The sequence below is a fragment of the Dasypus novemcinctus genome, chromosome 18 (genome assembly GCF_030445035.2).
Source record: "Dasypus novemcinctus isolate mDasNov1 chromosome 18, mDasNov1.1.hap2, whole genome shotgun sequence".
Lineage (NCBI taxonomy): Eukaryota > Metazoa > Chordata > Mammalia > Cingulata > Dasypodidae > Dasypus > Dasypus novemcinctus.
This window is the reverse complement of record NC_080690.1, coordinates 5035406-5062799: the sequence shown is the minus strand read 5'-3', so window position 1 is coordinate 5062799 and position 27394 is coordinate 5035406. Positions and strand designations below refer to the sequence as shown.

At 58.0% G+C, this 27394-nt stretch overlaps 3 protein-coding genes across 6 annotated transcripts in view; 2 read left to right on the top strand and 1 right to left on the bottom strand.

The window, feature by feature from the left end:
* The window catches only part of DNAAF1 (dynein axonemal assembly factor 1), a 33185-nt gene extending 28961 nt beyond the window's left edge, over window positions 1–4224 (top strand). The window contains exons 10-12 of the mRNA XM_004470879.5: window positions 1482–1538; window positions 2806–3157; window positions 3833–4224. Coding sequence (XP_004470936.2) covers window positions 1482–1538; window positions 2806–3157; window positions 3833–3924 — 501 coding nt within the window. The 3' untranslated portion in view covers window positions 3925–4224. The remainder of the gene's footprint in view (window positions 1–1481; window positions 1539–2805; window positions 3158–3832) is intronic.
* Window positions 1489–13790, bottom strand: TAF1C (TATA-box binding protein associated factor, RNA polymerase I subunit C). Of its 4 annotated transcripts, none has more exons than XR_011646263.1 (15): window positions 13647–13790; window positions 11107–11245; window positions 9523–9604; window positions 9210–9307; window positions 9050–9139; window positions 8886–8959; window positions 7913–8349; window positions 7693–7810; window positions 7535–7606; window positions 7282–7417; window positions 6977–7120; window positions 6126–6300; window positions 5892–6029; window positions 4709–5816; window positions 1489–1623 (listed from the first exon to the last, which is right to left on the bottom strand). XR_011646263.1 is itself a non-coding variant. In XM_058279644.2 (15 exons), the coding sequence occupies exons 2-15, from the start codon at window positions 11242–11244 to the stop codon at window positions 4924–4926; spliced, it is 2514 nt and encodes an 837-aa protein (XP_058135627.1). In that variant the 5' UTR covers window position 11245; window positions 13647–13790; the 3' UTR covers window positions 4229–4923. The 4 variants fall into 4 exon arrangements, 3 of the variants coding, with proteins under 3 accessions (XP_058135627.1, XP_058135626.1, XP_058135628.1); XM_058279644.2 differs by lacking the exon at window positions 1489–1623 and having other exon boundaries at window positions 4229–5816; window positions 7885–8001; window positions 8111–8349; XM_058279643.2 differs by lacking the exon at window positions 1489–1623 and having other exon boundaries at window positions 4229–5816.
* Window positions 13791–18152: 4362 nt separating this feature from the next.
* ADAD2 (adenosine deaminase domain containing 2) lies at window positions 18153–23662 on the top strand. Its single transcript, XM_023592397.3, has 11 exons — window positions 18153–18387; window positions 18490–18633; window positions 21163–21303; window positions 21583–21630; window positions 21715–21840; window positions 21938–22088; window positions 22156–22323; window positions 22406–22635; window positions 22736–22979; window positions 23237–23357; window positions 23434–23662. The coding sequence occupies exons 1-11, from the start codon at window positions 18153–18155 to the stop codon at window positions 23536–23538; spliced, it is 1713 nt and encodes a 570-aa protein (XP_023448165.2). The 3' UTR covers window positions 23539–23662.
* Window positions 23663–27394: the final 3732 nt, after the last annotated feature.

The window sequence follows — 27394 nt, the reverse complement described above, 5'->3', positions numbered from 1 at the left end:
CTCACTCCCGGAGCGTGGGCCTGGGCCCGCAGCCCGGCGTCACCTGGGGGCTCTTCCACCTGCAGCGCCCAGGCCCCACCCAGTGGGCTGAGCTGCTCGCAAGCGGCGTTTTAGTAGGAGTGCCAGGTGAGTCAAACATATGCGTATTCAAATTTGAGGAGCTCTGGCCTAAATGACCTCCCTTTGAACTATATCTAGAAAACCGTTGTTTTCCCCCCAAAGAAGTTACATTGCCAAGCAATTCTGACCAGTTCGGCCTTTGAAAAATTGTCAAGAAAGGTCCATTTTACCGTCTGAGCTTGCAATCCCCCGTCAGCCGGCTGCCCTCGCCGCCGCTGGTGCTCTCAGGGCCCGTCGCTGTCCTGGCTTCCAGGGGGCGCGTCGCGACCTGACTGTTCAGTGCCCCACATGCTGGGGGCCTGGCCACGTTCGGTGGCTCCACGTGGACACTGGTCCCATTTTGGGCCCCAGGAATGAGTCCAGGTTGGAATGCAGACATTTGACCATGACTCCTGGAGCTGAACTTCGACGGGGCCGGGAGTGAGGGAGGCGGCCTGGCCCCTCCCGGAGCACACCAGCTGGGCAGCTGTGCCCGCTGTGCCCGTGGACTTCCACCCTTGGGCGGAGCTTTGCCCACATCCTTGTTTCACTTCTAAACTGGTGCTCCATTTCTAAATGCCCAAACTTCAGATTTTCACATGGCTCAATTAGTGTCAAAGTTCACGTGGTCAGTGTTCATGGTGGGTTCCTAGTTTTCTGGACAAATGTACAATTAGAAGCAATATTGGGCAATTGATTTCTAACATTTTAGAACTGTATACAAAATAACAGCTTATATATATATTGAGTTCTTACTCTAATCTTGACAACTGTTCTGAACATACATTGACTTAACCTTTCCAATAATTCTTAAGGGTTAGGTACTATTATCATCTCCATTTTACAGATAAGCATACTGAGGCAAAGAGAGGTTAAGTGAAACGCCCAGGGCCACACAGCCTGATTCCATCTAACTACCACCCTTTGCTGTGTCCCCTCGTGTCTGAATGATTGGTTGCTATGGGTGAAGATACCAAAAAGGCCTAACAGTTTGGGGGCATATGTTACCAAAGCCAACTGAATTTATGCCACGTGGTGTCCAGAAACTAAATTTATACAGAGGAAAAGTGGGAGCATTTGGTTTGGGTGCCAGATGAACTGGCTGTGTCTGTAAGCACAAAGTGGAGTGGGGAAGATCCAGAAATTCCTCCAACATGCCACTCCTTACACACCCCGGTTCATCGTTAGATCCAGATCCTTGAGTTGCAGTGTCTGTTCTGAGAGGGTGCAGGGGTCGGGCCGGGGTGCGGAGGGGTTTGGGTCACTCGCTCCTCCTCTACACTGACTGCACGTTACTGAAGGCTGAAGGTGCTGGTGTCTGCACTTGCTTTGCCTGCCAGGACGCTCACAGGTGATAGAAGGCTCATCCTTTGCTCTTTCAGGACCTACCTGACTTGGAAGACGTTGATTCAGGCGGATTTTTTGAAGACCAGGACAAGGTTATCAGCCCACATGCCCCTCACCCCCGTGCCCCGGCATCTTTCCACTTCCAGTCTTGTCGTTTACGAAGTCTACCGTCTTTCCCTGAAAGAAATGCGATGCCGCTTGATGAAAGCAGTGTGCGACCAGCCTCCGCACGTCACAGATGTCGTTTGCTGTTGCTCACGCCTCGGGTTTTGATTAGCCACTTGGGTCTCCTTGAACGTGTATTTTATCATTGACTCGTGTGTCCTGTACATGCCTGAAAGCATTTTCCTGCCCTTGGAATGTATTTAGATGTTCATGTTGTGAATGCCTGAGTAGAGCTACACAGAGAGGGGATGAGGGGGTGTAGGGGGCACAGGGTGGGGGGCATTCTCCCCAGCTGACCTGAGCCTCCCTCCTCCTGGCATTCCTGACAAATGTGCCGGAGCCGGTGTACCGAGAGGGAAGGAAGGGGCAGACGTAGCTCCTGTGCGTGAGCCCAACATCAAACAAAGGGGACAGAGACCCAAGGGCACCAAGTCCTAATGCATTTTAAAAATATTTTTTAGAAAGATTTATCTATCCCCCTCCACCCCATTGTCTGCTTTCTGTGTCCATTTGCTGTGTGTTCTTGTGTCTGTCTGTCTTCTCTTTAGGCAGCACTGCGAACCAATCCTGGGACCTTCTAGAATGGGAGAGGTGCTCCATCTCTTCCGTCATCTCAGCTCCCTGGTTTGCTGCGTCTCTTGTTGTCTCTGCTTTTTCTTGTGTCATCTTGCTGTGCCAGCTCTCCTCTTGGGCCAGTACGCCACACGGGCCAGCTTGCCTTCACCAGGAGGCCCTGGGAATCGAACCCTGGATTCTTACGGTAGACGGGATCCCACTCGCTTGAGCCACATGTGCTTCCCTCTAGTGCATTTTTGAGCAGAATGCTACCAGGCAACTGGGTCAAGGTGGACACCAGCCCGGCTGAGATCAGCCACTGGGGAGCTGAGCCTACACTGGGACGGAGCAGGCAGGGGACAGTCGTGGGGACCCTATAGGGAGCTGGGAGTGGCTCAGAAGGCTGCAGACTTTGGCCATGGAGCTCATTGTGACTTTGGGGGCACAGAAACGGTGTGCCAAGGAGCACCCATGCCCAGGCCTAACTTTCAAAGGGCAGAGTCCTTTGTTTTCTTGGGCCTTTCTTACATGTGGCAACAGAATGTTTGGTGATAGACTTAAGAAATAATTTGCATAATACACTTGAAGTGACTGTTGTGAAAACAGAAATGTTCCACACATTTTTTCTTCTCTCAATAGGAGACGTGCTTTCCAAAGATTGAGACAATTTCATGCTTGAGCGATGACAGTGACCCGGAGTCGGAGCCCACGGCACTCCCAGTGTTGGAACACTTGCCCCCAGACGCACTTTCAAATATATTTACAATTCCTAAAGATCCCCCCCCGAGGGTCGAGACACCCTTCACAGGCATATTTAAAAAAGAAACAGAGAGGGACCCGGGGACGCAGAGCAAAGCAGCCCAGTGCCCACGACCACTGATTGAAGAGCTCGACAAGCCATTAGATCCCCTGCCAACGTCCCCAGTGAGCAAGAGAGGTGTCCAGTGCCCCCCTGCATGGGAAGACAGAGAACTTCCAGCTTCTCTGCCAGGTAAGGCAGCCCTCGGCAGCGCAGGGGCTGGGGCCCTGGTGGAGAGGCCAGCAGCTTGAGACCCCAGCCCGGGGTGGGCAGCCCGTGTCCGGGCCCAGAGTGGCCTCTTCTCGGCTTCTCCCCACGAGCCGCGGCGAGCGTCAGAGATGGTGTTCCTGAATTTACAGCCCCTGGGCTGGGAAGCAGCTGAGCCCACCAGCCCAGGGTCAGCCCTGGGCTCTCTAGAGGCTTCTGAGGGACAGGACCACTGACGCCTCAGCTGGGGAAGTTGGGACGACAGTGACAGCAGGCCTGAGGAAGTAGGTGTGACAGTACTGGCTGGGCCAGGACAAACAAGGCCAGAGACTGGACGTACCGGGCCTCTCCTAGAGCTGAGGCCTGACCACGGCGGCTGCAGGAGGTTTGTGGGGGCAGCTGGCTCGCACTTCCCAAGGCCAGCAACCGGTGGCACTTTTTTCAGTCTTTAGATGGCCAAATTAGGGAGTGCCAACTTACAAAACAGAATTTGGTTGAACCTAGATCATTCCCATTTTTAGTCAACACTAATGTATAGCCAGTTGTGTTCTTTTTTTTGGGAAAGAACTGGTATTGTTGACTGAAGATCTGCATGAAGGAAGAAATGGGGGTGACCCTATTTCCCAAAAATACCGAGGTACTTTCTTTTTTTTAACTTAGGAAACAGCCCTGAAAACAATGAAGCAAGGTCTGAGCCCGAGGAGCCCATGGAGGGGGAAGACCGCGAGGACATTGAATTTGGGTTGGACTGAGCCCCGAGGTGGCCCCACTGCACCCCTGGGCCAACGTGACAGCCAGCAGGCGGCCGGGCTGCAGGCCTGACCCCATGGCTGGCAGAGTCAGCCCCTGGGCCTGGCACCCCTTCCTTCCAAATGCCGCTGTCACTGTGACAAGGTGTGCGAAGTGGCACAGCTCGTTCCTGTCTGCAAACGTGGCGCGGTGCCGTGCTCCTTGTACTTAAGGTGTAAGACAGTTTTCCTCATTTGTAGTGAAAACTGTACAATGTTAAGTGTCTCGTCTGAGCATTATAAGTATTTTCAAGGCCATCTGAACCAGTGCTGTTGGATTCTTTAATATCCCTGAGAGTCCCATGTGATTCCTGTTTCATCAGCTACTTTGAGAAAAGATCCCTCCCTCTCTTGATGTGAAAAGAATCGAGTGCAGATACTGGTCCCAGACACTTTTAGTGGAGGTTTCCCCACCAAAGAGCAGAATCTTCCACTGGAGCTACAGAAATCCAGAGGAAGTGGGACTTGAACTTCAGGCCCCAGAAGCTAGGTAAGGGGGCTCCGTCCAGTCTGAACCCACAGGAAACCATGTGCAGACAAGTCCACCGATGCCGACACCTGGGAGACACCCAGTAAACACAAACCACCACGGCCACTACCGCTGCCAGCTCTGCACGTGCCTCACCTCCCCCTTACAAACTCAGGGAGGTGCTGGTGACTCCCTGGTCCCCAACTCCACACGAGGGCCCCGCACCCCCTCTGCCCAGCACGCCACCATGCACCCCTGGCCGGGAAGCCCAACGCTGACCTTCCCAACAGGCCTGTCAGGCTCCTTCCACGTGCCTTTGGGAATTCTCTCTCATCCTTCTACCTCTGCTCCTCTAACTGGCTCCAGGCTGTGTTTGGAGGCCTTGGTTACCACTGGGCCTGGGGAGGCCACAGGCCAGCACCGCTGGTTCCTCACTGCCTGCGTCCCACCAGGGCAGGCAGGCCTGGCCCAGGAGGACAGCTGTCCCCAGGCCCTCAGAAGCCCATGCGGGGCTTCTTCCGGGGCGGCTGGGAGCCAGACAGGCCCGGGGCCTGCGTTCTGGAAGGCGTGGTCCGGACACTTGAGGTCTGGGAAGGGGTGGCAGGGGTGAGCGTGGCGGGAGAAGGCAGCTTGGCCACGTAGTCGCGGAGGGTCTGCTGCCGCTCCACTGGGACGCCCCGGGTCCACGGCTCCTGGGTCAGCGGCTGGGAGGGGGGTGTGGTGGGTGGCCTGGGCCTGGGCTCCGGGGACGCGCGGCCTGGGCTGAGAGGGGGGCTGTTGCCGGTGGAGAGGTCCAGGCGGCCGCTGAGCGAGGAGAAGGTGCTGGACAGCGGGGTGCGGCGCTTGGGCCGCCTGGGCTGCTTGCCGGACCCTGAGGCCCCACCCTGCCGCCTCTCCCACCACAAGGCCCCCCGGCCCTCCCAGGCTTCCGCCAAGCGCTCGCTGAGCTCATCTTCGGGGCCGGACTCGGGTGCTGGGGGCGGCTCTGCTGTGGGCGCCGGGCCCAGGTCCCTGGGCCGCAGGAGCTGCCCCTGGGCCATGGCCACCCGCAGACCCTTCCTCACGGCCCCCTCGTCCACTGGCTGCTCCTGGCAGCACAGCAGGTGGCGGTGGGAAAAGGTGGGTGCAGTCCACACAGGGGGTCCCAGGGGCACCTCCTGCAGGGCCTCTAGCCAGCGGCTGCAGTGGGCAGTGGCCTGGGGGCTCCAGGCGGCCAAGGTGGGGACGTGGGGGCCGGGCCCGGGGTCGCCAGGGGGCCCGGGCTCCCCATGGAGGCTGGCGTCCTCCTGGAGACAGAGGTGCTGGTAGAAAACGTCTCCGGCCGCTGAGAGCTGGAAGAGCGACAGGACGGGCCTGGAGGCCGAGGGTGGGAGGGTGGCGGCCAGACCTGGAAGGGAAGGATGGTGACCCTCCAGCCCCCAGGCTCTGCGCCGCCGCCCCTCCCCTCCCCCACCCGGCGCACCTATGGTTGGCGCTTCCAGGCGCTCCTGCAGCTGCCGCTGCCTCCTGGGCTCCAGCAGCGGGAAGGCAGAGAGGGTCTCGGTCCTCGAAGGGAGCGACTGGGGAGGGCCCGCCAGCCGGGGCGCCGAGGCCTCCTCCGCTGGCAGACAGACAGACGGCTGAGGCCAGCCGGCCCAGGGGCCCGCCGCCCCGGCCCTCCCGCCGCCCCGGCCCTCCCGCCTCGCCCGGCCCTCACCTGAGACGTGCAGCAGCTGCAGCTGCCCGCCCCGGCCTCCCAGGAGCAGGGGCGACGGGCACCCGGGGCGGGGCGGCGGCAGCAGCTGGGCCAGCAGGGGCGAGGAGGGGAGGCCGTGGTCCCACTTCAGCATCGGCACCAAGGGGAGACGCTCGTCCACCAGGTAGAGCGAGAACTGGGCCGAGGAAGGAGCGAGACGAGGCAGGTGAGACGGAGGTGCTGGAGAAGGATCTGCTGAGGAAAGTCTCTCTGGGAGCCCCAGGGGCCCTTTCATCCCACGAAGCTTCTGGGATGAAACCCAACCCCCCCCCCCGGGGGGCCCTCAGCCGTCTGCCCCACTTCTCCAGCTCAGCCCTGACCCGGGGGACACCTCCCAGGGAGCCCATCCCGCTCTCTAGTCCTGCCCGACCCAGCTCAAGGGGGGATCTCGGGGAAGGCACAGAGGGCTCCCACCACGCAGACACCCACCCTGACTCTTACCTGCCATCCCCAAGCTCACCCAGGCCTGGGCCCTCGGGGGAGCCACACCTCTCGGCATCCTGAGGTGGGGGAGACCCTCAGGCGACCCAAACCCTCCACCCCTTCTCCTGGACACGGCAGGAAATCGTCCCGTTTTGCAGGCTGCGCCCCCAGCCTGGACACCTTTCCTCCTTTCCCCTGGGCAATCCCTACCCACCCCCCAAAGCCGGAATAGATGCCACCTCCCCTGCGAGGGGACTCCAGAACTCGCTGCACCTTCTAGCTAGACTCCCGCCGGGGCTCTCGGGTCCCTGGTTAGCCTGAGACTTGTCCCGGAAGCAGTCAACCTCTGAGAGGACAGGTGAAAGGAGGGGAAAGAAAGTGCTGCTCACCTGGGTGCAGACGAGGTGGAGGGTGGGTGGGAAAGATTCGGGGCCGGATGCCCCCAGGTACTGCGTTAGCAGGACACGCTCCCCTTTCTGGCACGAGGCCTCGGCACCCACACGAAAAAGCATCAGACCACAGCCCGGTGGGCCCTGGGGGGAGCACGGGGTCAGCCCTCCCTGACCGCCCCAGGCCTGTGCCATCATCCCCCCGCCCCCGAGGTCACCCCGGGCCGGGCCTCCTGTACGCTGCTGCTTCTCGTGCACCTGGGGAACGCCCCTGTCTCCACCCGGGGGCTGCCCAGGCCCCGCACCTGAGTGTCCATCATTTTCATTCCAGTGCGATCAGCAACTGTCAGCACCCGGGGGTGGGCGGTGAAGTCCGCCCAGCGCCAGGGCGAGGGGTCTCGGAACACAAGGGTCTCTGAATCCTTGTAGAATTGCCGCAGCCTTGGGGAGATCAGAGAGGCATGGCGGGGAGAGGGGCTGGGGGTGGGAGACCAGGGGCCCTGGCCTTGGGGCTGGGCGGGCCGAACAGGGAGCAGGGGAATCTGGGGAGGGCCCTACCCATCCTGGGGGGTCCACAGGCAGACGGCTCCCGAACGGCTGCTGACGGCCAGCTCCCCGGGCAGGTGAGGGCTGCGGGCAACGGGGCGGTGACCGGGGGGTCGGCGTCCCCTCTCCACGCCCGTCTCCTCGCCTCCCGCCCTGACTCGCCGCCTCACCTGAGCTTGACGCCCGTGGCACCCTTCTCGACTTGGAGCACCTGGAGAGGGGTGGGCCGCCCCTGCCTGCCGACCCTCCACACGGCGCAGTGGTAGTCAGAGCGCACAGCCAGCAGCGCTGCGGGGGAGGAGAGGGTCAGGGGCCGAGGGTCACCCCGGCAGGCCAGGGGCAGAGGTGCTGAAGGGACTCACATTCTCCCTGGACGGTGAGGGTCACCACCTGCCGGACGGGTCCCCGGAGCTGGATGTGGCTGGGGTCCCCGTGGAGCTGGGGCTCGCCGCTTGGGGTCACAGTGAAGTTCTGGAAACCTGGGCTTCTCACTAAGGATCAGTGCGTGGGCTCTGCAAGCCCCAACGTCCTGCCCTCTCCCGGACCCGGTGGGAGCCAGGCGGGGCCCTGCCCAGCGGGAAAGGATACGCAGCCTGTCCAGCGCGCCTCCAGTGGGGTAGATCAGCTGCCCGACCCGGGGGCTCCTCCCCGGCACCCAGGCCAACGCGCCCCCGGTGAAGGCGTCGTCGAGGAGCAGCTGCCCCCAGCGCGTCGCCAGCTCCTCGTGCAGCAGCTCGCCCAGGAGGCGTGCCATGGAACTGGCCAGGACGGGGCCCCCCAGGACGGAGAAGCGGCGCTGTCGGTGGCTGAGGTAAGCCCAGGGACACCTGGCGGGGAGGGCCCAGCAGGAGGGTCAGCGCAGCCGGGGAGGGGGCTCAGGCGCCGCCTGGGGCGGGCGGGCGCATTGGCACACGCTGTCTTCTCTACCCAGACTGTCCCCGCCCCAGGGCAGACGCAGGACAGAGGCCCCCACGGCCCTGGGCCAGGGACCGGCTCCCGGATGGACATGATTCCCACGTCAAACCAACCCAACGCCCTCTGGGGCTGCTGCTGGTCCCCCCAGGAAAGATGCTGCCCCTTCCCTTAGAACTTTAAGCCTTCTTCCTACCACAGAACAGCTTGTCTAAGAATTAAGCCAGGCAGAAGCAAGTGGATGCAGCCATGCCTGAAATCCATGAATTCCCAAGTGGCAATAAATTTCCTTTGCCCTTTAGCTAGTAGTTTTACATAAGGAAGTATGAATCATGACTGCACAAGGGAGGGGGCGGTCAACTGCGGCAGGGCCGGCTCCATGTCCCTGCTCTTTCCACATGCCATCGCCAGCGGGGCCACCCCGTCCCATCCCTCCTCACTAGCCACTTGCCCCCAGGGCTGGTGTCCGCTGAGGTCCTGGAGCAGCCTCTTCACGCTGACCACTGTCTTCCTCTTAGCGCGGCTCTGCAGAGAAAGGCCTCGTCACGCTCACACCCCCTGGGGCCACCCCGAGCCGAGGCGGGGAGTCCCTGCCCTGGCCAGCAGGCGACTCACCCGGGCTCCCTCCAGCTTGAAATTCTCCTGCATCAGCTTCCCCAGGGGTGCGAAGGCGACGTCCCCGTGATCCCACAGGAACCGGCTGAGCTGGGGAGGAGAAGGGGTCGTGACCACCCGCCACCTCCAGCGCCGGCACTGTCTACCTGGGGACACCCACCTGCTCAGTGACATCCAGCGTGGCTCGTGGCTGTCTCCGGAAGTGACGACTTTCCCGGAAAAGCAGATCCTTGGCAGTGAGCCCAGGCTCCCAGGGCTCTGAGGGAAGAGGGAGGTTGGGGAGAGGGATCTGTCCTGAGGCTGGGGCCTGGGCAGGGGGCGAAGTGGGGCCAGGCGTCCCAGGTGACTGGAGGGAGCCCTGGGTCCTGGGAGAGCAGAGGGCGCCACAGGGAGAGGGAAGGCTGCAGGGGCTGGAGCGGAGAGAGACGTGGCAGGGGGCACTGGGGGCGAGAGCAGAGGAAGGAGGAGCTCACCGGGACTCGGTGGAAGCAAAGGAAGGGGCCCGGGGGTCTCCGGCTCCCACCGCAGGACCCTGGCGGAGGGCGGCACCGCATTCTGGAGGAAAAACCACCATGGCACTAACGTCACACAGGGCACTCTCCCAGGCCGGCCCTGCTGCCCACACTCCACTCTGCGGACTCCAGCGACACAAGCGCCCTTCAGAGGTGGTGCAGCGCTGCTCGCCATTTTACCGGGGAGGAAGTGGAGGCCCAGGGAGGTCAAGCCTTGTGCCGCGGGGCACAGAGCCAGGAAAGAGAGGGCACACACTTGAACCCAGGCAGCCTCACAGCAGAGCAGTCTGTTTTTTTGTTTTTGTTTTTTTATTTCTCTCCCCTTCTGCCCCGCCCCCCAGTTGTCTGTTCTCTGTGTTCATTTGCTGTGTATTCTTGTTTTGTCCGCTTCTGTTGTTGTCAGTGGCATGGGACTCTGTCTTTTTGTTGCATCATCTTGCTGTGTCAGCTCTCCGTGTGGGCGGCACCATTCCTGGGCAGGCTGTACTTTCTTTCGCGCTGGGCGGCTCTCCTTACGGGGCGCACTCCTTGCACATGGGGCTCCCCTATGCGGGGCATACCCCTGCATGGCACAGCAATCCTTGCGCGCATCAGCACTGCGCGTGGGCCAGCTCCACACGGGTCAAGGAGGCCTGGGGTTTGAACCGTGGACCTCCCATGTGGTAGACGGACGCCCTAACCACTGGGCCAAGTCCGCTTCCCTAGAGTGGCCTGTTTACACCTGGCCTGTGCTGCCTCAGAGAGGAGGCCCTCGGCCACTGCCTGATGAGCCAACTCCCCTGACTTCTCCCTTGGACGGCAGAGACTGTGGGAGAACTGCCCCTGGGAGCCTCCTAGGTTCTTCATCCTTGGCTGATAGGGTGGGCTCTCAGAGGGACGCCAATCTGATGGCACACCTGTTCTCATCAAGGTGGTCCTTCCTCCTCCCCCATCTGTCTCTCTGTTTCCCGACCCACTTGCCCTGCTTGGCTCAATCCTTAGTCAGACGGTCTCCAAGAGTCACCCAGCAGGCTCCTGACTCCAAGGAAAGAGCCAGGGTCCTAGCTGAGGGCAGTGGCGGGAGTCCTGGGAAGGCCGAGCCCCCTCACCCCCACCCCGCCCGCTCTGCTCCGCTCTGGCGTTCCTTTGCTTCCCCCAAAGCTACCATCACAACCTGTAGTTATTTCACCTATCCCTCTGTTCACTTGTTGTCTCTCACTGGTCACACTCTAAGTTCCACGGGGGCAGGGATGACGACTGGACTCTCTCCACTGTGCTCCCCATGCCCAGTAAGGAGGGTGGGGCCTGGGCAGTACTGCTCAGCGAGTGTGTATGGAACAAATGAAGGACTGGGGGAGGCAGGTGGGACCAAGTGAGCCAGAGCTCCTGTGGGTCCAGGCGTCCCCCACAGCCTGACGGAGGGGACTCTGGCTCAGCCTGTGCCTTCGCTGGGTTGGGCTACCATCACCCACCCTGGGCCCCTGCCAACTGGCGTGCCTGCTTGGAAAAGGGGCCCAACTCACGGGCCCACTGTGACGCTCTCAGGGCCCCTCCCTGCCCCCTCACCTCCGGATTCTGGGGCTTGGACACTGGCAGGGTCAGTGCATCTCTCCAGCTGCACATAAAGGACAGGTCGGGGACGCTGCTCAGGCCCAGGGGACCGGTCGTAAACAATGTGGGGCGGAGGGAGCTGGGAAAGTCCATCCTGGAAAACAAGAACCAAACATCTGTCCTTCCCAGGAGCCTTGAATCTGACCGTGGCCTCCAGGTTTCCTGGGGAGAGTGAAAAGTGCCCTGACAGGATGCCACTTTCCTTGGGGAAAGACATAATGAAAAACCAATGTATAGCCCACTGAAACGAACAAACAGTTCCATATTAAAACACAACAACCAGCCATGAGGAGGGCACAGCAATGGGCTGACGCCAGGGAGAGCCGCACTGAGCAGCTGGCATTCGAGCTGAGCCAGAATCGAAGGAGGGAGAGAGCTGTGCAGACAACTGGGAAGAGGGTTCCGGGTAGAACGAACAAGAGCAAAAGTCCTGGGGTAGGGCATGCTTGGCATGTTTGGGAAACAAGTAGGAAGCCACAGAATGAGGAAGGCGGAGAGTGGAAGGGAAAGAGGCCAGACAGTGGCGAGGGTTCAGCAACTGTCACGGCTCTTCACAGCCGGTATTATCACTCTATGCTTCTAGCTCTAACTCCTAAGGCTGGGCCCAAGTTCCCCGAAATCCAAGGATGCAGTCGTGTCTATCTGTCTTCCCACTGTCATGCACAAGGTCTCCCAGAAAATGCACTTCAAGTGTGTGTTGAAAAAAAAGTAAGTGATGTTCAAGAGATGGAGATATACAAAGTACCCTAGATATAGGGTGCCATATCCCTTCTTTTTAGAATAAACACACACGGAACAGCAGCACCCACTTGCTGAGGGCCACCTTCAGCCAGATAGGCACTATGTGCTTTCCTCTTCTTCCTAACACATCTATTTTGGAGTAGAGGAAACTGAGGCTCAGGAAATGGCAACTTGCACAAGGTCAACAGTGCCTAAGTGCCAGAGCCAAGACTTGAGCCCCCATCCAATTCAAAGTGCAGGTTTTGAAGCTCGAGATGCTTGTGTAACTTAGCAGCCTAAAAGTCTCAGTAAGCAAAAATCTTCTCCCTCAGATGCCCCTTGCACTTTACCAGTTTATGTTGCAGCCTCTGCACATCCAAGTACCCTCAGCACCACATAAGTGCCTGTCCCACAGCAGGCACTAAGTCAATGCTTGTCAAGCGAATGGATGAATTTCTCAGAGCATCCGTCAGCCTCATTGTAATCATAGTCCTCGGGTATGTCTTGTCTCCTTCACTAGACTGGGAGCTCTCTCAGAGCAGGGAGGACAACTGATTCATTCTCAAGTCCCTGGGGTCTGTCTGCTATTTTCCTTTGCACGACAGGAGAGGATAGTGTCAGGGACCAGGGAGGTACTCAGAGCGACTCTTTGGAAGAACACGAGCTTCCACAGGCAGAAATCACACCCAGGGCAGTTCTGGTGCACCGCGCTTCCCTGAGACGGCTGCATCCCTGAAAAACCAGCAGGCACAAAAAACAAAAATCACCTGCAGCTCGTCCTTGTCCTTGGGCTCCAACCACACCGACCTCCTTTGCGTTCTTGCTTATATGTTCCTTTTCGCCACAGGGCCTGTGCACACTGTTCCTCTGCTGAGAATGAGCCCATCCCCAGTCCCTCCTGACAAAAAATCCTACCCCTCCTTCAGATTTTGAGTTGATCGTATCTTGCTCAGGGAAGCCTCTCTCAACGCCCCAACCCTATTCTCCCACAATGCTCTGCACCTTTCCTTCGGCACTTGCATAGCAATTTGTGACTAGATATTTAAGAATGAGGCTGTTTGATTCAAAGCTGTTCTAACGGGCCACCTAAGAAAGAAACACTGTATGTATATATACACATACATCTCCAGTGCCTTGGAATTTGCCACATGGTAACAACCAATACAGACAACTTAGAAGAACAAGTCTAGGAACAAATGAATGAAAGGAGAGGAGAAAGGAAGCAAACAGCCTCAAACAAACGCAAGGCGGCTGAGGGCACTAGCGGAATCCAGAAAAGCCCTCAGAAAAGGCAGCCTCAACTTCCCCTTGCCCACTTCCAGCCCATACTTTAGGCCTCCAAAGGTACACAACTCAGTCAGGTGTGGGGACAGCAAGAAATGAAGCTGGGAATGCGGGAGGGGGTCAAAACGTTGGCCCCTCATACATCTTCCAATCGTCCAGGTCCTCCCGGACATCCCTAGTCCGAGCTCCTCCCCGTCGACCCCTTTCCTCGCCACCCCCAGCCTCGATAACAGCAGAGGCCTCAGGGAGCTGTGTGCGGGAGAGCGGCCACCACGCCGCACATCTGTGGAATCCTCAGCACCCCACGAGCCAGGGGCTACTAATAACCCACCTTGCAGATGTTAAGGGGCTCGTCCCAAAGCCACACAGTTTGGGGCCTGCGGACCCGCGCACAGGTACACCGAGCTCCCCTCGCGGGCCGGGTATCCGCCTCCCCGCGACTGCCCGGCTAGCCGCGCTCCCTCCTCCCGCCGGACGGCCCGCGCACTTACGTAATCCGGGCCTCGGGGTGCTAGTCTGGAAATGAACCCCGAGCGACGCTCTTCCGTCCGTTCTCCCGGGAAGGAGCCCGAAAGCAGCCACACCAGCTTCAGCGACCTGCCCGGGAAAGCACTCACGCTGCGAATGAAAGGTTTTCCGGGTCTGGACGGAAGTGCTCCTTCCAAGACAGGAAGTCCCGCCTCCCGGCTCAACCTCCCCGGCGTCCTCGCGCGCCCCTTCCCGGGCGGAGGGGGAAGTGAAGGCCAGGGAACCTGGATTGAAAACCGCCCCCATCTGCTTAACCAACTTTATTTTTTAAATTTATTATTTTTTATTTTTAAAGATTTATTTATGCCCACCTCTCCCCCTCCCTCCCCCCTCACCCCACCCTGTTATTTTTGCTGTCTGTATCTATTTGCTGTGTGATCTTCTGCATCTATTTCTTTTTTGGTCTTATCTTCTTATTGTTTTCTCCTCTAGGATTCACCAGGATTCGATCCTGGGGACCTCTGATGTGGAGAGAGGTTCCCTGTTAGCTGCGTCACCTCTTCCTGGTTTCTGCTGCGCTTCACCTTGACTCTCCCCCTCGTCTCTCTTTTGTTGCTGCATCATCTTGCTGTGTGACTCACTTGCGTGGGCACTGGCTCACCGCGTGGGCACTGGCTCACCACGCGGGCACCCAGCTCACCATGCGGGCACTGGCTCACTGCGCAGGCATGCATTCTCTTCTTTTTTACCAGGAGGCCCCAGGGATCGAACCCAGGTCCTCCCATATGGTAGGCGGAAGCCCTATCACTTGAACCACATCCACTTCCCCAACTTTCAATCTCATAGCATTGTTTGTATCAAATTAATTCATTCAACGAACACTTACTGAGCGCCTGCTCAACACATGCTCCTGTGTTAGCCAGTAGGTATTCTACTGGTTGTCCTTGAATCCCAAACAGCAGTTCCCTGGGATGCTTGAGGATTTTCCCGGTGAAGTCATGCCGGTAGAGTTGTTAAAGGCAGTGGTTCTCAAATTCCATCAGCATCACCTGGAGTGTGTGTTGAAACAGTGTCTGAGGCATGGGATGGGGCCTGGTAACAGGCATCCCTTTATTCCCTGGTGGCCTGATAGTGCTTGTCTGGGACCACACTTTAAGGGCCACAGCCCCATGATAAATCCTAACCATTAGACTAATTCAGTAGGTTCTCAAACTTGGGCATCCTCCAGAATCCTCAGGAGGTGTGAGGTAGGACCCAAGACTGGATTTTTAACAAGTCCCTGGGTGGTACTGATGCTACTGGTGCAGGGATCATACTCTGAAAGCCACTGCTTTGAAGAGTCCATTTCCAAATTCTCAACTTCCATTCCCACCCCTGGGAGGTGCTTGGAATTGAGGGCTCTCCTTTGGTCTCTTCCCTTTCACAATCGCTCTTCTCCCACCATTGGGCATTGCCTCTGGTGGGTGCTGAAACAGGGGATGTTTTCACCAAGTGGGACTCCTACAGGAGAGAGCCCCTAGAAGCCTAAGACAAGCAGGATCAGTAAGAAATGATGATGGAAGGGTACAGGAGGGGGGCTTCTGGGGACTGACAACATTGTTTCTTCATTTGTTTGCATGAGTGTGTTCAGCATGTGAAAATTCACCTAATGATCTGTGTACTTTTTTTGTATGTATGTTTTTGCACTTTATTTTTATTTTTTATTTTTTTAAAGATTTATTTATTTATTTAATTTCCCCCCCTCCCCTGGTTGTCTGTTCTTGGTGTCTATTTGCTGCGTCTTGTTTCTTTGTCCGCTTCTGTTGTCGTCAGCAGCACGGGAAGTGTGGGAGGCGCCATTCCTAGGCAGGCTGCTCTTTCTGTTCACGCTGGGGGGCTTTCCTCACGGAGGCACTCCTTGCGCGTGGGGCCCACGCGGGGGACACCCTTGCGTGGCATGGCACTCCTTGCGCGCATCAGCACTGCACATGGCCAGCTCCACACGGGTCAAGGAGGCCCGGGGTTTGAACCGCGGACCTCCCATATGGTAGACGGACGCCCTAACCACTGGGCCAAAGTCCGTTTCCCTGTTTTTGCACTTTAATAAAAAGCTAACAACAGTTAAAAAAAAGAGAGATGAAAAAAGAAAATATTGAAAATATTGCTGGCTGTGCCATTTTACTTAACAAGACTTCAAACTCCTGGCTAGGCTACATGCCTAGAATTCAGAAGCCACTCTAGAAGATTGGAAACTCTTTTGTCTGGGTTGTTCACTATGTATCCCAAACATCTAGGAAAGTTCATGGCATATATTAGATGCTCAAATATTGGGTCAAAAACAGAGAGTAAAATGAGATGGTTCTTCTGGGAAAATATCAATACATTTATTTAAATTAAAATTAATGTCAGACTTTCTGATAGGAAGTAAATCTGATTTAGCTGGTTGGTTTGACTATGAGGCTCGGCTTTGCCAATTAGGCCATATAGAGGGTATTTTTCATAAATTAATGAAATCACCTAAAGGACATTGATAATATATAGCAGATCAAAAATTACAATTTTATAACTAGTTAACCTTGGTATGAAAAATTTGGCATGCATAGTGTTTCAGAAATATTTTAGGGAGTATGTAAGCAAAACATTTGAAGATACTTGCATGAGTTTCCTCTTTCTGTTGTAGCAAATTACCCCAATTTTGTGATTTAAAAAGAACATGAATATATTATCTTATAGTTTTGGGGGTTAGAAGTTCAAAGTAGATCTCACCGGGATAAAACCAAGCTTTCGGCAAGGCTGCATTCCTAATAGAGGGCCCAGGGAGGAATCCATTTTCTTGCCCTTTCCAAATTCTAAACACTGCCAGCATTTCTTGATCCATGGCCCCCTTCTCTCTTCCAAGCCAGCAATGTCTAATTGAGTCCTTCTCACGATGCCATCTCTCTGATTTGGACTCTTCCCATTTAAAGACCCTTGTGATTCCATTGTCCCCACCCCTGCACCCACCCCCACCCTGGATAATACAGGCCAGCTGATCAGCAACCTTAAACGTGCCTTTCCAGGCAGCATAACATAGTCCTAGGTTCCAGGGATGAGGACGGGGACTTCTTTGGGAGGTTAGCACTCTGCCTACGTCACTGTTCCATATCATGTCAGGAGCTACCTACCCAGCTTCGGCACTGAGAGGCCAAGCTCCTCCTTCCTCCTTCCCTTCCTTCATGCTTTTTCTCTGTTCAAGTTATTTTTTTCTGTTACCGAAATAGACCCTACATATTGTAAAATGCACAGATCTTAAGTGTGCAGCTCGCTGGAATTTTATAAATGCATACGTCTGTGTAGCATCCACCCAGATCAAGATGGAAAACATTTCAATCACCCCCAAAAATTTTCCTGGTGCCTCTTCCCAGTCATTATCCCCCTCAAGAAGTCACCACTGTTCTGACTTTCATGACCACAGAGTAGTTTTGTCTCTTCAAGAACGTCACATAAATGGAATCGTGCAGAGGACACTCCTTTGTGCATGGCTTCGTTCACTCAGAGTGCCTGAGTTCACTCGTGCACGCAGCAGCAGTTTCTTTGGTTTCACTGAGCCACGTTCCTTTATAGGACTATACCACAATTTGGGTATGCATTCCTGACCAGGTGAATCTGCCCTGACCTCCCACACCTTCTCCTTCCAAGCCAAATTGTCCCTTTTCCACCAACTGTTCTCATGAGCCACACTTCACAATCCTAGCTAGCACTGTCGGGTCCGAGGGTAACAATCAGCAGCAGCAATTACAAAGGCCACAAGTTGGAAAGATACTGTGACCTGAGTAGTCACATTTCTACTCAGTTAAATGTGAGGCCCCTTCGAGCAAAGACATGTTGCATCATACCATGTCCTAAGTAAATTACCTTCATCCCCTAATTCACCTTATTTTCCCTCTTTCTCCTTCACCCCTAGTTCCTCACTTTACAAAGCAATCCCGTTCTGTTCTATGTTCGGGAGTCAACTCAAAATCCCAAGGCGGCGGTGGGGAGGGGAGGCCTTCTTTAACCAAACGGCTGCATTTTTTTGGCTAGAGATACACGTGGCTGACTTCCGGTAGGCCTTACGTGAACACGTTCAGAATCCAGGTCCTGTGGAGTCTGCAGGGCTGCTACTATTGCGACGCTTTCATTGATCAGACGCGGGCCCCAGGCTCGCCGAGGCCCTGGGGAGAGCTGACGGGATGGGGGACGGCCTGGAGCATCGTAGCCAAGGGCTGGGAAGAGACCGCTGGGGCGCCCCGCCCCCGCTCCGGAAGCCCCGCCCCCGGATCCGGAAGCCCCGGCCAGAAGTGAGCGGTTGGGCCGGAGGCCACAGGTCCCTTACCCCGCCCCCTGTTCCCCTCCCCCCCGCGCCCTCCCCCACGCACTGTCCAGCATCCGGGCATCTGCTGCGCAGCCGAGGGCGGGGCTCTCCGTGCGCTGCCAGCCGCGTGCTCCCCACGCGGGCGCCGGCCCCGCGCGTGTAAAAGGGTGCGGGCGGCGCGAGATACGGGCCGCGGTCTCGGTGCTCGCGTCCCGCCATGGCTTCGCCAGCCAGCGCGGCCGCGGGCGCCCTGCTCGCCCCTGCGGCGGCCGCGGAGGACGGTGGCCGCAGGAAGCCGCGCCTGGCGGCATCGCTGCACATCAGCCCCGGGTCGGGGCGCTGGCGGCCTTCGGCCAACCTGGGCCAAGAGGCCTGGGAGCGCGAGCCGGTCCCCGGCGCCGAGGAGGGCAATGAGGCGGGCGGGCAGCCCCAGGCCTCGGCGGCGGGAGACGGTGGGCCCGGGGTGCAGGCCGGAGTCGCGGGTGCTGGGGGCAGCCCAGGCGTGGGAAGACTCCGGATGGGAAGGTCTCTGAGGGTCTCTGTCCTACTTGCAGGGCCCACCGGGGACTTCCAGACGGCGGCCAGACAGCTGAAGCTGCAGCTTAAAGACCTGCCCCCCGGCCAGGCCGTGTCCTTGCTGGCGCAGTACGCCGCCGGCATGGGCGTCTCCCTGGTCTTCCGAGAGGACCAGACCGCAGGTGGGCGTGGTGGGACTGGGTGTGCCACCATGAGAGCAGGGCAGGCAGACGGCCAGATCACTGGGCCAGAGGGCGGGAGGGCAGACAACGGCCTCCATGGTCCGGACACTTATCAGTGACCAGTGAGAGAGGGTCTGTGACCTGGGTGGAAGCCTGGGTCTTGGAGGTGCTGCGCCCCCCAGCAGCTTGTATTCAGGGAGCTCCAGCTCCAGGCCAGTGGGTGTTAGACCCCTGAGTGACCTGGGGCTGTGGTGAGGCAGGGCAGGATTAGCCCCATCTGAAGCTCAGGGAGGTTAAAGGCAGTGCCCAAGCTATCCAGCCTTTCAGCAAACTTTTTTTTTTTTAAACACGGCAGCTGCCATGCCACCGTTGGAAACACCCGAGCCAGGGCCAACCCTCAACTTAAATAATTTAACACCACACTTGGATAATGGTGACACATGGAAGAGGTTTGGTCATTACTATGTCCTGTCTCCATCTGCAGTAAAGTCCCCACCCCCACAGCTAGAGACACAAGAAGCAGCACGCCAGCTCCTAACCCTAAACCAGTGCATTCCCAGCTCTAAGGAGGCGGCAAGGGACTCGTCCCTCAAGCTGCTGACAGCGTTCCAAAACCTCCCCAGAGAAGCCCCAGTGAGCAGCTCAAAAGGAGAATAGTGAACAGGAGTGAGTCCGGGAGGACATGCCCGGCGCTGGTTGAAGGGCTGTGACAAGGTCACTGACTGAGCCCTCACATCGGTGCCTAAGGTCCGGATAGGGAGACTGAGAGGCTGTCTTCCCCAAGTCACACAGGCAGCGAGGGTCTTCCCGAGGTCACAGAGACAGTGAGGGGCCGGGCCACAGTGTGAGCCCAGGGCTTTCGGGTCCATGGACTGAGTCCTGAGCAGCTGGGTGGTGCTACCCCTCCCTCTCTTTAGGTTGTCCTTTTCTGTTGTTTAGGTGGGTAGGTGTGTTTTCTTTTTTGTTTTTTTTAAGGACCCAGAAAAACATCTGTTTATCTTATAAAGCATGTGGCAGGTTCTTAGGAATGAATGCAGTACTAGAGAGAGAAACCTAATCAGGGATTTAAATAATTTGTTTTAATTTTTTTATTCTGATAATATTTCAGAGAATAGCATGAAAGAACGCCCGTAAACTTTTCACCTAAGTCCACCATTTAACATTTGTCACAGTTGTTTTGTCTCTTCCTCCCTGCTTTACTTTTTTATATATAATTACCCATATTATTTTTCCTAATAACTTGAAATTCAGTTGCAGACACCATACCTGTATGCCCTAAACACTTCAGCGTGTATTTCCGAAGAGGTACATTGCCTAGTATAACTACAGTACAAACACCAAATTCCAGAAGCCTAGCACTGATATTCCTAATTACCATTTACAATCAATTTTGCCAGTTTTCCCAAAGGTGCACTATGACTGTTTTTCCCCAGTCCAGCATCCCATATTACACCAGCTGTCACATCTCTTTAATCTCCTTTTATCTGAAGTCCGTTTGTGCTGTTATCAACATTGCCAGTTGTCTAGGAGCATGTGCTTCAGCTTGGGTTCTTTTCCTCTGGTTTAGACTCAGGTTGAAGTTTGGCGACAGGAACGCACATGAGCAGCCGGTGCGCAGCCTGTCCCCTGCCTGGTGATGTGTCTGTGACGGCCTTGTTAGGGCGGTGTCTCCCAGGCGTCTTGGCTCTCCCGTCTGTGTCTAAGTAGTAGTTGAAGGGGAGGCCCTTGGAGAGCGTGTCGCCGTCCTCTTCCACAGGACACTCCCCTTGGTGCTCGCCTCCTTGGTGATTCTCACCAGGCTCGGCTGTTAAAGTGGCTGCGGTGGTGGCTGCCCAATGCCCACTTTCCTTCTACGCTTGTTAGGTGGCATTTTCCGTGCCCTTTTCAAAGCAGAAACATCCCAGGGCTAGTGAGAGTGCCAAAAAGGATTCTCTTCTAAATGGGATAGCTCTCTTGGGAAACAGTTGAGCAGCAAGTACCAGCGAGTGCTGTGAGCTATGCCCTTTGGCCAAGTGGTTCCAATTCTAGGATGTTCTGCTCATTGTTTTAGAACAATAGAGCGTTTGATAGACAAATCTTTCAAAAGTAGAGTCCAGGGAGAAGAAAAGAGACTAGTGTCTGGTGGAAAGGCAGGAGCTGTGCTGTGTGCTCCGCGGCTTCTGTCCCTAGAGGAGCCTGTTATAGGCTCGAGTGGTGCTGGGCTTGGGGCAAGCACCTTGGGCGAGCTGCCCATCCTTTCTGGGCCTCACCTGTGAAATGGAGTCGCAGCTCCCTAGTGTGAAGGCTGGGCAAGGCTTCACACCCCCTGATGCTGGGGCAGAGCCGGCGGGGGCACCCAGGCCTGGCGTGGGCGGGTCAGCAGCTCCTCGGGGCAGTCCTAGCCTCCTGGTGTCAGTGGCCCTCGCTGCCAGGTGGCAGGAGAAAGCCCTGTGAGAGCTGGGGGGGGCTGGGTGCTGGACCCCTCCCAGCAGGGGGCCCATGATGTGGGCAAAGGCCGGGGGGCTCCTTCACAGCGCCTTCCTTCCCCAGGCCCCTGCCCCCCCTTCTCCGTGTGCGCGGAACTGGATGGCGTGGTCTGCCCGGCGGGCACCGCCGACAGCAAGACGGAGGCCAAGCAGCAGGCGGCGCTGTCTGCCCTGCGCTACATCAGGAAGCAGCTGGAGAGCCTAGGTGACTGGGGGCAGCTGGGGACAAGGGCGGGTGGGCTTGCAGTCCTGGGGAGGCCAAAGTGGCCATGTGTGTGCAGGGGAGGGGGTGGTGCGACAAGGCCCCCCACCAGCATGCCGACCCAGGCTCCACGTCCAGCCCATAGGGGGGCTGTGGAATTTTGGTGTCTGGAAGATGGAAACCTCCCGTCCTGTGGTCCCAGCGGAGCTTCTGGGCTTCCCGCAGGATGGGGGGCATCCTCGCCCTCCCGTGGTGGCCCAGCTCCCCTCGTCTCTCTTCCAGAGCTCCCCAAGACCCCCAGCCAGCCTCCGCTCCCCTCCCCGAGTGTAGGTAGGTGTGCGCTCTGACCCGGCCCCTGGTGACAAGGGAGGTGGCGAGGCCCGGGACCCCCACTCTGCTCTCTCCCCTGCCCAGAGAACATCGTGACGCACGAGCAGCGCTGTGCGGCCGTGGTCAGCACCGGCTTCGACCGCCTGCTGGACGAGAACTCGCCCTACCGGGCCTGTAAGGGGACCGTGGCTGCCGTGATCCTGGAGCGGGGTAGGGGTCGTGCCACCCCTCTCCCCCACCTTGGGAAGCCCCCGCCCCGAGACCTGGCCTTAGGATGGACTCGCTCTCTACCCCCTCCCTTGCGCAGAGATCCCGGGTGCCAGGGGCCACACCAAGGAGACCTACGAGCTGGTGGCGTTGGGCACGGGCAGTGGCAGCTGCCCTGGCTGGCTGGAGTTCTCGGGCCGGCAGCTGCACGACTGCCACGGGCTGGTGGTCGCCCGCCGGGCCCTGCTGAGGTGAGGGCGGGCGCCCTGGGGTGGGGGCAGGACGCACGGCCCCCCAGCTGCTACCCCACCCCTCCAGGTTTCTCTTCCGGCAGCTTCTGCTGGTGACACAGGGGGGCCCCACGGGCCAGGAGCGGTCCGTGCTGGCCCCCCAGCCGGGCCCCGGGCCCCCCTTTGCCCTCAAGCCCCGGATCTTCCTGCATCTCTACGTCAGCAACACCCCCAAGGGTGCTGCGCGCGACATCTGGTATGTGGGCCCGGCGGGGCGGGGGCTGCCCGGCTCCGGCTGCATCAGCCCACGCTGCCTGCCCACCTGTCCGCCCCTGCAGCCTCCCGGCACCCTCGGACGGCGGTTTGCTGCACAGGCCCCCGTTCCGCCTGCAGGCCCACTTCTGCGGGGAACTGAAGCCCGCGTGCTACGTGGCGCCCCTGCTGCGTGACACCCATGTGGGCTGCCTGTCGGTCAGCGACAAGCTGGCGCGCTGGGCCGTGCTGGGGCTGGGGGGCGCCCTGCTGGCCCACTTCCTGCCGCCTCTCTACGCCACCAGCCTCGTCCTGGGTGAGGGGCTCCTCAGGGCGGGAGGCCGGGAGGCGGCTCTGTGTGAGTGGGAGAGGGCCCAGGTGGCTCACGCCTCCCTCCGTGTGGCTTCTGCCCACAGCGGACCCCTGTCACAACCCCCCCACCCTGAGCAGGGCCATCCACTGCCGACCCAGCCTCGACAGGGCTGCGGGGCCGTGCCTGCCCCATCCCTACGCACGCACCACCCTGCACCTGTTTGCAGGGCCCCCCGTGGCCCCCCTGGACTCCACCTCCAACCCCTGCATGGGGCTGAGCCTCAACTGGAGCCTGGGGGACCCTGGCGTCGAGGTCGTGGACGTGGCCACCGGGCGTGTGAAGGCAGAGTGAGAAGGGTCCCCAGGGCGGGGCTGGGAAGGAGGGGGTCCCCGTCTCCCCTGCCACGGTAAGAGCGTGCGTGTGAGTCCTGGGCTTGGGTTCAGGTTTGAATCCAGGTTCCAAAAGCCTGGTTGGACTTCGTCTCCACCCGTGGCCCTCCCCATGCACCCTCCCGTGCGCTCTCCCCACACACCCGCCCCGTGGCCCTCCCCGCCCATCTGCCCCGTGGCCCTCCCCTGACCGCTGTGTTCCCACACTCTCCCAGTGGGGGCCTGGCGCCGCCCTCGCGCCTCTGCAAGGCTGCCTTTCTCAGGGCCTTCCGCCAGGCCGCCCATGCCCTGGACAGGCCCCAGCTCCTGGCCTTGAAGACCTACCAGGAGGCCAAGGTCAGTTCCGCCCCACCCCCTCCCCCCTCCTCCGCCGAGGTCTCCCCCAGCAGTCCCCTGCTCTGTCTCTGCCCAGGCCGGGCCCTACCAGGAGGCTCGTCGGCAACTGTCTGTCCTCCTAGACCAGCAGGGCCTGGGGGCTTGGCCCTCGAAGCCACTGGTGGGCATGTTCAGGAACTGAGAGCAGAGCTCCGGGGACCGGCGACCCTGCACGGAGCAGGAGGGGGGGGCAGGCAGGGTGGAGCTGGGACAGGGAGGCCTGGAGGGCAGGGGCCTGGGGGCTGCTGCACATTTGGACTTGAATAAAGGAGCTGTTTCTGGTGCTTCTGCGTGTCCCTGGCTTTTTTGGGGGGTAGGGTGCGTGGCCACCAACCCTTCCGTTTCTGAGGCACCTTCTCCCTGGCCCCGTGGAGCTGGCGAGCAAAAGTCACGGGCCACCATGTGCTTGCTGCGCGCAGGCCGGTCAGCACCCACGGCCTGGGGAGGATGCGGGCACTGGCAGCCAGCGCGGGGCCAGCCCTCGGGGCCTCCTGCAGACCCGGGAGGATCCTGCGGAGTGGGGTGCAGGCCCTCGCCCTGTCCCACTGGGGAAAGTCGGGCCTTCTGGAGTCCGTGTCCTCCTCTGGGGAGAGGCACGGCGCTGCCCGCCTCACAGGGCCCCGGTGCTGCCTCCCCCTCCGTGCAGGCTGCGAGCCAGCAGGGGTCAGGCGCCCTGTGGGCCTCGGGCGGGCGGGGAAGGCAGTGCACCCTGCACGCACATGTACATGCACACGTACACAACTGTGCAGACCTGGGCGCCTCCTCGCCAGCCTGGAGGGCAGTCTGGAGGACAGTGAGGAGGACAGCCTGGAGGGCTGCCTGGAGGACAGTGAGGAGGACAGCCTGGAGGGCAGCCTGGAGGACAGCGAGGAGGACAGCCTGAAGGGCTGCCTGGAGGACAGTGAGGAGGACAGCCTGGAGGGCTGCCTGGAGGGCTGCCTGGAGGACAGCGAGGAGGACAGCCTGGAGGACAGTGAGGACGACAGCCTGGAGGTCGAGGAGCACTGCCAGCCCCCTCCCTCCTCGGCGCCGGCACCCCCCAGCAGTTCCCGGTGTCTGGGCTACAGACTGCCCTCCCGGGGGGCTCGGGAAGCTGGGGCGGGGCCTGCCCTCCCTCTAGGCCGGGGTTCCTCACCAGGCTCCACGGAGACTTCAGGGGCTCCACGGGCTTGGATTGAATTTCAGGAAAGCCACTGTCCTCGTGGGGCCGTGCTGGTGCGGGTGCGACTTCGATTTATTAAGTAACACACAGTACAGTGTGCGCTTAGCAGGGGGTCGGAGGAGGAGGCCGGCCTGGGGGGTCTGCTCGCCCCCCTTGCCCCCTGCAGGCCTGGGCCTCCTCTAAGCTTGCCACGGCCCCGAGCTCTGCCTTCAGCACGTCGCTGCTGCCCATTTGGGGGAAACCTGAGGGAAGCAGTGGCAGAGGACAAAGCAGTCACTGATAGGCTTGAGGCTCTAGCAGGCCCTGTGCCCAAGGCTTTACGTGCGTCACCGTTTTAAACCCCTCGCCAACTCTGCAGAGAAGTTCCTGTCCCCTCCATTTTACAGGTGAGGAAGTTGGCAAGGTGAAGCTCAGAAACTTCTGGAAGCACACACAGCATGTCGGGTTGGGGTGGAGCAGACTGCTGGACCTCAGAGCCCTTCAGCCCCGGTCGCTGCCCTGGGCTGCTGGTGCGGTGGCTTACGTGACCCTGGACAAAACGCTTGGCCTCCCTGGACCCCAGGTGGCTCATTCCTGCAGGGAGGGCCGGACAGCTGCTTCCTCAAGTCCCCTCCTTCCTTTGACTCTGCCGGCTCCTCCCCGAGCAGGAAGATGTCCTTGCTGTCGGGAAAGAGCCGCAGGCTGGGGGGTCGGGGGAGGCCGTTCCCCGGGGAAGGCTAAGGTGGAGCAAGTGGCTAGCAGCAGTGGGAGCTGACGCCTGAGCTGGAGAACACGGAGGACCGGAGGACCGGAGGAGAGGTCCCGCTGAGGGAGAAGGTGGGAGGAGGGGAGTTTGAGCCCGGGGTGGGGTGGGGGGTCCCAGCAGCAGGGAAGTGCTGACTTTTCTGTATGAGAAAACAGCTGTTACTTACCTCTAGCTATTAAAAAGACAAAACCGCACTCACTCTTTGAAATTATTCTTTCTCACGGTTACGTTTTTGAGGGATGGAGAGGGGTTTTCAAACACCCGAGACTATTCATTAGCCCGTTTATTAGCTATCATTCGCCCCGGGAGATAATGTAGATTGATCTACTTTTTTACTGCAGTGGTGACAACAACCAGGTCCAGAAATTGCCAGATGTACCAGACATTCCAAACTGCAGCTCTATGCAATGAGCCTTTTGGTATTCATTAATCACACCATCCCTGGATAAACAAGTTATTCAAAATGACATACACTGTGCTGTATTCTGCCAAGTCAGTGATATTTGTCCCTGGCTGTGTAAATCTGCCTGCCGGTCCTCCGCTCCTGAGTCGTTCCTTGCGCAGTACCCGCTCGGGCCCTTGGTCAGCTTGTTTGTTATTGTTGGGCGGCGATGACGCTGTTGTGAGATGGAGAGGCTGGCAGTGTCTTCTTGGCCTCCTCTCTTCGGGATGAGCTTTTGCCAACAAGCACATATTTAAGTTGGGAGGTGCTGCCCTCCCGGGTGGCACAACTCTAACGCTGCCTCCTCCAGGACCCCCACCCGATCACCGCCACCCCTGAGCTCGGGGACCTTTCTTGGGCCCACGGCATGGTCTGCAACGTGTTGTTCCCGTGTGCGCCGGGTGGAAGTGTGGACCTGAGAGTCCAGGGGCCGCTCGGCCTTCCTGGGCCTCAGTTTCCTCATCTGGCAAATAAAGGTCATTTTCCAGAGCGTGACCTGCCGGCTTCCATGAGGTTAGACAGGAAGCTCACCAGGAGGCTCTCGACCGCCCTCCAAGAGTCTGTCCTGGTGACTCCTGCCTGCTGTAAGCGTCCTGCGGGTGGCACCTGAGGTCCTGCCTCTCCCCCGCTCCCGTGGGGTCTGCCATATGGAAAAGGCCCAGAAAAAAATATCGAATGGAAAATGAATGAATTATAGGGTCTCTTCTTTAAAGGAGCAGGCTAGAGGGAGGGAATGGGAGCAGTGTTCAAAAATGGTTTTAGAAGACATTTTGAGGGGAGCAGCTAAAGTGGTTGATTGAGTGCCTGCTTCCCATGTATGAGGTCCTCGGTTTGATCCCTAAAAAAAAATTAGAAGTCATTTTGAAAAGTTCCATGTGGTCATAGAAGCAGGTAATAAGGATGTAGAGAAGAGCAGATGAGAGTCTAGAGAAAAGAGAAAGGGGGTCTGCTCTAGAAGCTGTTGCCCTGCTTCATGTAGTGGTGAAGTGACAGGTAAAAAACATATAACGATGTTTTTAAAAAATACTTCTTTTTTAAAAAAATCAATGTTCCTGGACATCCGCATGCAGAAGAATGAAGTTGGACTCCTTCTTTACACCAAACACAAAAATGAATTCCAAAAGGACCATAGACCTCATGAGAGCTCCAGCTATAAACCTCACAGAAGAAAACACAGGAGTAAATCTTCATGCTTTGGGTTAGGCAAAGCCTTGTTAGATAGGATGCCGAAGCACAGCAAAAAAAAAAAAAGATACATTAATTGAATTCCACCAAGATTAAAAAAGTTTTTCTTCAAAACATATGAAAAAAGTGAACAGAACTTGCTGAATGGGAGCATACACTTGCAAATCTCATGTCTGATAAGGAACTTGTATCAGAGTATATAAAGAACTCTTACAACTCAATACTAAAAAGGCAAATGAATCAATTAAAAATGGACAAAGGATCTGAATAGACTTTCCTTCAGAAAAGATCAAAAGAGCGCCAATGAGCACGTGAAAAGATGCTCCCAGTGGTAACAGACCTGGGAACCCACCCACGACTGATGGGTCCTGTCCCTCCCTGCCTCCCTTCCCCTTCCATACCAGTCATTCCTGGGACCCCCACCCAAATAAACTCCTTGCTTCAGGGCCTGCTTCTGGGGGAAC

Excerpts from the sequence above, each read along its gene's own strand:
- TAF1C (XM_058279643.2), bottom strand. The coding sequence starts at position 11,244 with ATGGACTTTCCCAGCTCCCTCCGCCCCACATTGTTTACGACCGGTCCC. Across the intron at positions 9,140-9,209 it reads CGCTGGATGTCACTGAGCAG|CTCAGCCGGTTCCTGTGGGA; the intron begins GTGGGTGTCCCC and ends TCTCCTCCCCAG. Across the intron at positions 7,121-7,281 it reads TGAAAATGATGGACACTCAG|GGCCCACCGGGCTGTGGTCT; the intron begins GTGCGGGGCCTG and ends TGCTCCCCCCAG.
- ADAD2 (XM_023592397.3), top strand. The coding sequence starts at position 18,153 with ATGGCTTCGCCAGCCAGCGCGGCCGCGGGCGCCCTGCTCGCCCCTGCG. Across the intron at positions 18,388-18,489 it reads GGCCTCGGCGGCGGGAGACG|GGCCCACCGGGGACTTCCAG; the intron begins GTGGGCCCGGGG and ends TCCTACTTGCAG. Across the intron at positions 21,304-21,582 it reads GAAGCAGCTGGAGAGCCTAG|AGCTCCCCAAGACCCCCAGC; the intron begins GTGACTGGGGGC and ends TCTCTCTTCCAG.